This window comes from Monopterus albus, unplaced genomic scaffold, assembly GCF_001952655.1.
Source record: "Monopterus albus unplaced genomic scaffold, M_albus_1.0 scaffold62.1, whole genome shotgun sequence".
NCBI lineage: Eukaryota > Metazoa > Chordata > Actinopteri > Synbranchiformes > Synbranchidae > Monopterus > Monopterus albus.
Window position 1 is genome coordinate 1,913,310 of NW_018127942.1, and position 11,988 is coordinate 1,925,297.

Below are 11,988 nucleotides of genomic sequence, written 5' to 3' on the forward strand. Positions count from 1 at the left end.
TGAAGGATAATTTCACTATAATTTTAAATACCTTAGCATGATTTTTTTTTTTTTCATATTGGAGACTCATAAAATGACTGACTCAACTGTTTTCACTCTTGACCCAAGCCATTAGAAAACAAAATCTTCCTGTGGGGGTCTGTGGCTCTTAGTTGACATCAGGCTACGGATTAGAGGTCCGCAGGAGGTGCTTTCTAGTGGTAAAATGATTGACAGCCCTTAGTGACATCACTGTATGACAAAAAGAGACGCAGGGGGAAGAGAAGGCACCAATCAATTGAAGCACTACGCTGTGGCACTAGAAGAGAGGCGACGCGCAATCCAGCTCGCAGCAACAAGGTCCAAAGGAGCGACACTTGAGTGCGCTTATCTCTCCAAAAGGCCATCTCCGTTCAACTTTTGCCTCAGCGAATTGTTCTTGTTTGAAAATGTTCAACCAAGATGCTTTATACTTAGATCGGTCCTGCCTAAGCGAGCCCGCTTCCTTATAGACTTACCATATTCTTTCTTTCCGTACTGAGCAACACCTAACCCGAACTGCAGCTGGTAAGAATATGTGCCAGAGTCGATCGGCGAAGGACATGGGTTGTCTTTGGTCCCCTAAGGAGACGCAGCGTGGATTAAACACGAATTAATGTGGAATTTATCGGAGCCCAAAGGTGGAACGACGACCGGACACAGCGCTTCCTCGTCAGGTAAAATAAGACTGGAGTTGTGTTAAAATGTCGAAGCATTCCCTAGAAATGAAATCTTAATAATGTCAACAGGTACTCGCTTCACGAATAAACGTTTACTAAACAGCTGCAAAAAGTCCCACTGTGCGTGCTTATAGGATGTTGTGTGCGTAAAAGTTAAAGTGGTCCTGTTTTGAACCTCGGTGAAAACACCGAAACACTGAAACATACAGTAGAAAATGTGTTCTTCGGAGGTTATGTTACTCAGATGATATTTAGTTTTTGAAGTTTCTGATCCTCCTGTCCCGGGCTACATCTGGCCCTGGTACTCACGTCAGATCTAACACCTGCGAGCCTCTTGAAGTAACTCTATCCCTTATGATTATACATGACCGTCAAAGCCTCTAGACGCTTGTTTCACCGTCTTACTGTCTCTCCTGTCGCTGTATAATCTCCTTTTCCTCAGTACATTCTTTTCACTATACGATATTTCTTAGCTTTTCTAACTGGATACCGTAGTCTCTCCGCAACTTTCTTTGATTTGCCTTCCCCGTGTCATTGGCCGTTTTTGTTAGTCTCTTTCATAACTTCTTCACCTTGATATTTCATGTTTCTGTACATTTAAGATCACTAATTTGCGTCAGTTAAACGCGCCACATTACCAGCGGGCCCGTTATTTACGGTTCCGTTTTTGTTCTACTTCAATGTTAAGTGATGTGTCCAGTCGTTCCTACTATACAGGCCGATCGCGCTTAGTTTGATGAATGCTGCAGTGAAGCCCCTGTGTTTACCTCATGTCAGTACTAAGCGCCAGTGTATTGACAGAAACCAACTTTCTCCACAGGGACTGACTGATCATGGTCGCCGTGGTCCGCTCTCTCATGGTACTGCTGCTGGCTCAGGTGTTGCTGGAAGGTGCTACGGGACTTATCCCTGAGGTCGGCCGGAGGAAATACAGCGAGTCCGGGAAGCAGACCCCAGAGCAGTCAGAGAGCTTCCTCAACGAGTTTGAGCTTCGGCTTCTCGGTATGTTTGGACTGAAGCGCAGGCCGACCCCGAGCAAGCAAGCCGTGGTGCCGCAGTACATGATGGACCTTTACGGCATGCACTCAGCAAACGGAGACCACAGCACTAAACGACCCAAGAGCATGGGGAAACACGCAGAGAAAGCCGCCAGCAAGGCCAACACGATTAGAAGCTTTCATCATGAAGGTATGTATTGTATTAGTGGCATACCTTTACGTTTCAGCCGGAGAGCTCCTCTCTCAGACAACCAAAACCTGTATTTAAACATGGCTCGATGCGTCAAAACGGCACTTCAGACTTCACTGTTAATGGGGGGGCTAGCCGTTTACAGGTGACTTTGGATTACTTAAAACTCACTGGCACGATTTACAAACAAGCATCTCATGCGCAATTAAAATAAGTCTTACACAGATGCAGCCTTTAAAAAAAGATCCCCCTTGCGCAGCTGTCACAAAACATCAAGGAGCGGTTGTATCCCTGGGGCGATTTGTTTCTTAATAATTGATGGTGTTTGCGTGCGCTCTGTAAACAGTTTTTCCAGACACGCATTACAGGAGCAGGATAAAGGGTGGTGCGCCTTTGTACAGGTGACAGTCATCACCCTGGTACTACAATAACACACGACACGACATTATACTAACACGTATTATGACAAAGCTATCGTGCCAGACTGAATTCTGAGTCATTTTTAACAGGACTGAAATCAGTCATTGGTAAAGGAGGAGGAGTCGCGCGCCTTATTCTTTCCAAATAACCCCTTTCTCCACTGTGCGCCATTACGCACGTTCCAATAACACCATAATTGCTCACTTAGTTTATATGCTGAATAAGGACTCATTGTTGTATTCGATGTTTCAGTTCAATTCAATTTTACTTGGCAACATATGCTGCTCAGATAAATAAAGCTCCCTGAAGAATCATAGATCCTGGATGAATTAGTTCACCAGTCATACTCTATGTATTTATACACTGATGAAGTGGGTTATTCTAAACGGTCTGAAATAATGTAGCAGGTGAAATTTAAACATAACTGATGCTTTATTTATATATTACATTTAACTGTAAATTAGCAGAGTGGCACACCTAATCATAATATTAAAGAGATTTATGAATGACACAAAAAGATTCCAACCTGTGCTGTCAAACTCTGTATCAAATATTTAATTTGCTATGACCCATGTTCCAGTTTTTACAATGTACAAGTTACTGAGTCCATAGGGGCACTACACAGAGTCCTAAGTGTTTGAGTGGGGAAGTTTCCATTAGGGGTGAGTCAGAAGGGTGGTTGAGTGGTTGCTTGGGTGCTCTCCAGAGGCCTAGTGCAATGACACCCAGTGGCTACACTGACACACTACAAACAAGCCTGGCCAAGGCAGCTGGGCTGAGTGACTGCTCCCTGCCCACTACTGGAAACCTCTGCGCCCGGCCAGCACACATCTTGACACCACCGGCCATAACAAATGTGTTCAGACTATGTTTACATATGCACCCCTGGCTCTTCCATCCCATGTTAACAGAGCTCCAGGGTTCTTAGTCTCCCCGCATCAAGAGACAAGCAATTGATGGCTACTTCATATAATAAGCATGTATCTACAGATGTAAGTGCAGCACATGAAAGCAAACGGCTCTAATCATTCACCCCATCTGTCTGCTGATATTAATTTCAAAGAGATAATTAGTTTAACTGCTATCAGTTTGCAAAATATCAATTTTCCATGTCATATAGAACTTTTACACAGGAAGCGGCTGCCAGAAACCAGTCTGTGATGAATGACCCAACATTAGCCTTTATCTTTTGTTTTGGCACGCAGCTTAAAAAGAAATTAGGAATGTTGATACACTCATATCTGTGGTTCACACGTTTTCGACAAGCCTCGACTTGTTCACACAGCTAAGAGACAGGGAGAGAGTGAGAGCACTGCTGCAGACAGAAGCAGAGAAATGGTGATAGAGAAGGAGACTGAATGAAAAGAGGATTTGGGGCTAAGAGAACACAGAGAGAAGGGGATTTGAGAGCCGAGGGAGGAAAGAAAGAGGACAGAAGAGAGGGAACGATAGACAAGGGGGTTTCCCACATCAAATGAGAAGTGATAGGCCTAATTGAGTCTTTGTGCCTCTGGAGGGAGGTTTAGGATGAAGATGGTGGAATTCCCTAAATGCCTCCTTTGGAAAAGCACTGAGTTCAAAGTTGGTGTTTATTTTACCACACCAAACAGATTAAAGTGTGTCTATACATTATCTATGATCCTCACAAAGTAAGAGTTCAAAGTGGGGATGAATGAAAGAAAATTGTAGCTTTTACTAAGACTTTTATCATTAACTGTAAAGGCAAATAGCAACAAACTTAAGTATAAATGTTTTTCAAAGGACAGTTATAATGAATGCCGGAAATGCACTTTTAGATGGGGTAGCACTCCCTGATTAGAACTGCACAAGTTAATAATAAAATATCAAACATCACATACTTTTAACTGCTTTTAAAGAGAATTATTAACATCTGCATTGCAACATTTGAAACTTCAGAGTGGTTCTGTAAAGGTTAATACAAGATCTGGCATTTATGCTAGCATTTACCTAATCAAAATTTATATTAATACCTATATTTCTCTTTTACTGAACTTGGATAAGTCAGTATATAGTACAACTTTTTTTTTTCATGCCTACAGCAACCAGCTCTTATGAGGCAAACATGTTTGATCTTATCAATAGATGGAAGTTCACCGCTTTCATCTTCTGACATTTAACTAGGTAAATTTATGAGCATGACATCAATGACATTATTACACCAGCATAAGAATTTGCTTGCTATTACAGTGAGTCAAACATGCAAAGTGTTGATGCATGAGTTATGCCTGTGTGACAGTGGCCCACACTCTCTCACTATAACCACGTGTCAGCTTGGCTGAGTGCACAGAAAAAAGGCTGCAAGATGTGTGTGTGTCAGTGAGAGAGAGCACAAGAAATCACATGGGAAACCATCCCTGGCCAATCTTTCCCTGCTCACAGTGGACCCATAAAGCCAGCTAGGCTTTAATAGATGTTTCTGATTCGTGTACCATGCATAAATACTTTGTTTCATCGTCGGCATGCATTTCACACCCCTATCATCTTACAGTTTGTCTCTCTGCTGTCTTTTGTAGAGGCTATGGAGGCCCTGGCCAGCCTGAAAGGCAAAACCACCCAGCAGTTCTACTTCAACCTCACTTCAATCCCTGATCAGGAGCTCATCACTTCTGCAGAACTACGCATTTACAGGGATCAGGTCATAGGAGCTGCAACTCCAAGCAACAACTCCAGAAACAGCAGCACTACAGACAGTGCTTCTGCTGGTGGCTTCCATCGTATCAATATTTATGAGATATTCGGAGTTCCTGCCACAAATGGTGGAGAACCTCTGGTACGTCTGCTGGACACTCGGCTAGTGCAGGACTCTTTAAGCCGCTGGGAGAGCTTTGACGTCAGCCCTGCTGTATCTCAGTGGGCCTCTGGGAAAGGCCACAACCATGGCTTCATGGTGGAGGTGCTTCACCCAGAGGGAGGGGAGATAGATGGGGAGCATGTCCAGAGACATAGGAGGCATGTCAGGATGAGCCGGTCATTGCACCAAGACCAGGGTTCATGGCCTCAGGCTCGGCCCTTGCTGGTGACGTACGGCCATGACGGCCGTGGGGACTCAGTACTCCACACACGAGAGAAACGTCAAGCAGCACTTCGCAAACAACGCAGGAAGCAGCATAAGGCTAGCTGCAAGAGACATGCCCTGTATGTGGACTTCAGTGATGTGGGGTGGAATGAGTGGATAGTGGCGCCCCCAGGCTACCACGCCTATTACTGCCACGGGGAATGTCCGTTCCCCCTAGCAGACCACCTCAATTCTACCAATCATGCTATTGTGCAGACGCTGGTCAACTCAGTCAACTCAAACATCCCTAGAGCCTGTTGTGTACCCACTGAACTCAGCCCTATCTCCCTGCTCTACCTGGATGAATATGAGAAGGTCATCTTGAAAAACTACCAGGACATGGTGGTGGAGGGATGTGGCTGCCGATGAGAAATTGACAGTGGACAGAAAGAAAGACTGAAAGACATCAAAGGTTATTATGGACACCCGGTTTCCCAATGAAGACGTTTATTTATATGAAAGAAAGACAAACAGAGCTATTGTGGAAGAAGAAAAAACTATATATGAATATATTTATGTCTACATAAAGTTGGGAAAAATAAATATTTTAATCAGAGGAATATTCCTTTACTGGTTTTGAAAATGTATTTCTGATGTACATTTTGAAATGGGTGCAATACCACATGAAGTATAATGGTCAGATTTTTATTTTGTATTTATTTCTATTATAACCACTTTATTTGTAAATAAATATTGTGTATTTATCGTGAAAAAAACCTTGGTCACTCCAATTTTGCAGAATAAGCCACAGTGAACAAGCCAGTGTTGATGTATCTGTCAGGGGCCAACATCTATGGCTGACGTGAATTACAGCATTTCAAATTCTGACAGGAATTAGCTGCAAAAACAACACGACACGAAGCTCACACTACACTAATTACGATCCGAGCACTTAACTCTTTTGGTAAATGTAATTGGAAACCAACAACAATAGAAGTGCAGAGAGGAAAGTGACAGGGCTGGGTCATGGTGCCACTAGTGTAATGAACTGTAGTAGGGTGCAGGGTCACACTACAGGAGTGACAACTAACAAGTCGACAAATGTGATAGACTCCCATGGGAGGATTAGAAAAACAGCAGAGCATGTTTTCATGCATTACATGTCACTGAAAAGAACCCCAGGAAGGGTTTTCTGTTTTTGTTCCTAACCACTAATACAGATGAAAAAAATCAGCAGCGCTTCTGATGAAGGTTTGTTTATCATGAGATTTGAAACTTAATGATTTAAACTATGGCAGACAGACAACAGGCCCTCAGCAAGAACAGAGCCGACTGGCACTTTAATTAAGACAAACACACACCTGCACCTGTCCACATACTGCACATGCTCAGACAGATTCTGTCCCACTTCAGATTTCGGTTGCCTTCCTTTATCATGTCTGAGTCATAAGGCTCTAATGTATTTCAGCACTAAAGGGAAAACAATCCAGGAATGCTTCACAAAATGACTTAGCAGCAATAGATAGTGACTTGCAACAGAAACAACTCCATACAATGACATCAAAAACAGCTTACGAGTCACCTTTTATTTACTAAGACAGCTGGGGTAAGCTATCTTGTGAAAACAAAACAGATCATATGTGGCAGTAACATGGTTTGAAACATGAACACCTGAGTCAATATGGTCATTCTCCAATGTTTTCAGTGGAAACAATGTAATATGTAGACCAAACTGAACTAAAATTGCTCCAGAAAGACAGAGCTGAAAATTTATAGTGGAGCTACAATTGCAGATGAGATAATGAAAGGGAGAAGAGAAACAGCGAGGGAGAGTTTTGGGCAGTTTGACTTTGACTGACTGCATTTTCTGCTGTGTTTGCATTAGAAAGGGTTTGGAGGGATCACAAGGCAGCTCAAAATGCTCTAAATAGAATGTTTTTTTTATGTGAGTGCACATTGGGACCATGGAATGTTGGTTTTCAATCTCAGACACATGCATATGCTTGCATGGAAAACCAACGTGGTTGGTTTTTCAATCATCTATTCAAGGGTTTCCTGGTGGGCTTCTTCTCAAAAAACAAATGTGCATTGAACAAAGATACTGCTGTTACTTAGAAAATGTAAATCAAAACATTTAGAAGGAGCTGTGAGAGTATTCACAAGTAAAAACTCTGTCACCTTTTTTTCCACAGACCTCAGATCATGTCTGTTTACCCGTTCTTATCCTACAAGGGTCCTACGCTAGATGATGCAGCTATCCATTTATTTTACACCCTACTAATACACACAAACATACACATCCACATGCGCACCTCCCCCTTCTACCACAATTCAGTTTCAATCTCCTGCATGTGTTATTTTATTCTACCTTGCATCTCCACCCCCCACCCCCCCCACCCCTTGGTCCCATCTGGTGTCCATTTCTCCTCTGTGGACCCCACCATACCACAACCCCACACATGGGCTGCACATACCTCTGCCAGCAGCAGCACCATTTCAATGGACTTCAGGAGGAAGTTCATTCATGGGTGCATTTGATGAACATTTGATAAAAAGCAACAATAAAAAAAACCTTAACTCCACAAATTTCTGCTAAGAGTTTCAGGACTAATGTCAGGAGAGGGATGTGGGGATTTTTGTGTTACAAAAGTGAGAGATTTAGTGGTTTTCCTTTACAGTTGAAGTCTATAAACCTTTCACTGGGTTGGGTGGAAATACTGCTCCCAGGGTGGGTGACACATGGGTAGCACTCCTGAAACTCCCCCTCTGCACCCCTTCCCCCCTTCCCAGCTGAACCAGGCTCCAGTTGCGCTGCGAGTTGGCCAATATCCATCCGACTTCAGGGGCTTCTTATTTTAGAAGCATGTTAATATCAGACAGCTCCTCAGGGACCACTCCTAAACTTCTCACTAAGAACAGGGGTCAGGGGTCAAAGTAATAAAGACCTATTATCTCCACCATTACTGACTGACTTCCAGGCTCATCACATCATCACAAACTAGCGGATTCAAGTGTGGTCAGCCACTGGCTGGCTCTGACAATGTGGTTGCATTTCAGAATTCAATCTTTTATCCTACTTGTACACAACATGAAACATGCAAAAATGTATTTGATTCCATAAAATAATTGATAAGGAGCCAGAATTTTAGTCTGTGTCTAACTGTGTACTGCGTGATGTAGTTATAAAAGACCAACTGTATGATATGTGCTCTTGGCAAAATTCTCTTCACCTGCTACACAGACTTCAGCAGAGTGACTCTCAGAAAACAGATTTTCTTCTTCCTTCTCCATGAACATCTGGTAAATAGATTAAAGATGTCCTTTACTGTCTTTGTACATCGTACAACAGACCAGCCACACAACTGATGAGCATTACACTGGAAGCTGGGACCTACTAGCACAGCAGGGCTTATTCTTTTTGTTTAGTATACAAGAGACCACACCAAAACTTTCTGCAACTCCAAACAACCCAAGTCATATGGGTTATAAAATCAGATTTCCAGATTTCTGGCTGGCCCACAACTGGAAAATATGTGGCATGCCGTGTATTTTTCACGAAACAGATGGCTCAGTTGCTATGGGAGATCTCAACTGGCTCTGTTCCAAGGTGGGACACAAAAATGTAGAGTAGTGAAGAGAGACAGCGGTCCCTTTACAGACTTTTCTAACGTAGGATATTTTTTACTCCATGTGCTGCACACACTAATTTTAGAGGTGGTGCACAAGATGTTTTTTTTCTGTATTCCGAGAACAGCCAGTGAGATGACGTTCACCGTAGCTAAGACTGTGGCATCTGTACTGCAGCTCCGAACACATCAAACAGACGGGCGTCTCCAGATTCAAGAGGAGAGCAAATATGAAAATTACTTTTCCAGAATGACTGCACGGATGATAGTACTTTTACATATATACAGACTCAGCCTTTGATTCCTCCACGTGTTTGTCTGCAGATATGAATATCTACGAGCATGTGCACCAGTCTTGACTTCTCAAATGATGGTACATTCATATTACAGACTGCATTTAGGAAATGACAGCAATATGTTTTGCTACTACCAGTACTGTAAGAGCTAATCATTCTTACAGTCACAGCGGTGTAGGCCTAGAGTGACATTCTGAAATCATTACCTCTGGCTGGGACTCAATAGAAAAGAACATTTTATAGCCTTATACTCACAGTTAAGCTATATTACAGAGTTAAAAGGCCGTCTGCCATTATAATACTCCAGAGAACAAGGCAATGAAACTTTAGAGGATTGAAAACTTAAACCAGACACTTTTTATCAATGGATAAATGTCTCATCCAAAGACTTAAACTAACTCACACATTCTTGTGACACAATATGTGGTACTGTGCTCTCTCTCTTTTTTGACTAAAATAAATAAATTGAAGGCATTTGGGTAGACTATCGATAGGATAATTAATTTTCCTTTTCCTATTATTCCTTTTTATTTAACTGTTATTCTGTGAACAAACAGGAAGTCCAGCATGTGTACCTTGCACTTTGTGGACTACCACATTTCCACAGAGGATACAGGAAGGAGCTCCATATGGATCACATATGGGCTTTCTAAAACCGGTTTTAAAATGGATTTGCCTCTAGACACTGATCTGAGGTCGGTCTTGTGTTTACTCCTCTGATGGTTACAGTTAGGTAGTGGGGAGGACTGATCCTGGAACCTTGCCGAAGGGTGCCTCCTACACCACGAGCTTGAAAGGGGTTGTGTGGTTACAGGAGGCGGCCTCCATCTTTGTACCAGGAAGTGAAGAGATCAATCAAAGGAAGCTACATGACATCCCACAGCATGCCTGCTAAATAAATGTCAATCTCCAACACAGTAAATGTGATGCATTACCACGCATACAACTTCAAATCAGTTCTCATTCAGAACTGGCAACGATGAAGAAGCTCTAGACTCATCTGTTTTGTCTGATGACAGACAGTGGAATAAAAGCTCACAATACAAAGTGAATAAGGTCAAAGAGCTGCAATACAAAAGAAAATATGCTCTCTCTTCACATGCACATTTCAACACATTTCAGTCTCTCTCTCTCTGTATACATCTATACTGTATACTGCATGGCTTAGATCTCCCTTATCACCTGTGGCAGACACTCCATATTTGTGAATTTATAACTGCTGTCTTACTAAATATCTTCTTTTTTATTTTACTTTTGGACATTTAAATGTTTTTGCAACATTTTGCATCAAAATGAGACACAACCTTTTATTTATCATTAGCCAGCAGATGGCAACAACCTATCTATAATACCATATCTGTGATACCACAATAACCTGCTCTCCCTCCTTTTGTCTGTCTGGCAGCAACCAAGGTAAGAGAGGTAATTTAAGTTTTACTTCTTTATGATCATAATACACATCTCCACACTAACATCATTGTCACTGTCAATGCAGCACCATGAAATGCTCTAGGTCTGTAACCCAGTCCACCAAGCACGAGTGATTCTCAGCCTGTTATAGCATGTGGGGCCACACTTGGTGGTCTGTGAGAAAAAAGCTGGTTCCAAACCTTTTGTACTTGGAGCACATTGCCAGGAGGCTGATTCCAGATACAGTGCACCAGGGGAAACAGGCTCTCCTTCCCTGGGTGGTATGGGACAAATCCATTCAACACATTTTTCTCATTAGTGTAATACGCTTTAAATAAACCACTGGACTGCATTGTCAAGGACACACGCACCATCTCTTCCATCTATTCATCTATGGAGTACACATGTCACACATCTCTATGCTGAAGCAATGGAGGCTGAAAATGTTCAGATGAAATGCTTGCAAACACTTAATTCAAACACTGTCCAGCCCATATATGTATGACCTCTAGCTCTAGAGCATTTGCATAAAAAGTACAAACATATAATTATATATGAGCTGCCAACCCTCTATATAAAAAACTAATCAGATGCAAAACACCATGCAATCGTAAAAAGTGAGCTGAAAAATATTGTGCACTGTTTTTGTATCACTAGGCGGCTGCATAAATCTGATTGTAGAAGGAAATGAGAGAAGCCTGTTTATCTCCAGAGCAGGTTGACAACCTGAGGGCCCCAGCCAGCTCAGCTACAAAGTGTAATTCACACTACTTCATGCTGCTCTCCCACAGCCTGTCAGTGCCATGGCAAAGTCTGCCTCACCAAGCTTCCTGTGACTCACTTCCTGTCCTGGCCCTGCACCTGCACTTCCCTGGGTGATGTCATGGCAGGTTTTCCTCTTGGAGTCGCACTACTGAGCACACTCCCCGTCTGGCATAATACACGTAATGCAGCATGTGTGTTTATGTGTGTGCATCCATCTGTGTGCCTGGCTCACACATCAGTCAGTGGAGCAGCGGTGAATGTGGCCCTTCATTGCTTTAGTGATGACCTACTCTGTGAGGCAAAGGCTTTGCAGAGTAGACAGGTACATCACACAGGGGAGGAAGAGAACAGTGGCAGATGGAACATGGCTTCTGTCCCAAAGCTGGACAGATTTTTTTTTTTAGTTTGCTTTTTTTTCTAAAAGCACATCTTTTTGTTGTCTCCTTGCATCTGTGCATTCAATTAGTTATATGAATCTTGTGAATCCTTAGTGAGCTTCATGTAATGAAAACTTGACCTTTATGCCTTTATGAGAAAGGATTTTTTTTCAGTTTTCCTGTACAAAGAAA

General features: G+C 42.5%; 1 protein-coding gene across 1 annotated transcript; it reads left to right on the forward strand.

Moving 5' to 3' along the window:
* Positions 1–288: 288 nt before the first annotated feature.
* On the forward strand, positions 289–5,908 carry bmp2b (bone morphogenetic protein 2b). Its single transcript, XM_020603725.1, has 3 exons — positions 289–695; positions 1,519–1,886; positions 4,841–5,908. The coding sequence occupies exons 2-3, from the start codon at positions 1,532–1,534 to the stop codon at positions 5,749–5,751; spliced, it is 1,266 nt and encodes a 421-aa protein (XP_020459381.1). The 5' UTR covers positions 289–695; positions 1,519–1,531; the 3' UTR covers positions 5,752–5,908.
* Positions 5,909–11,988: the final 6,080 nt, after the last annotated feature.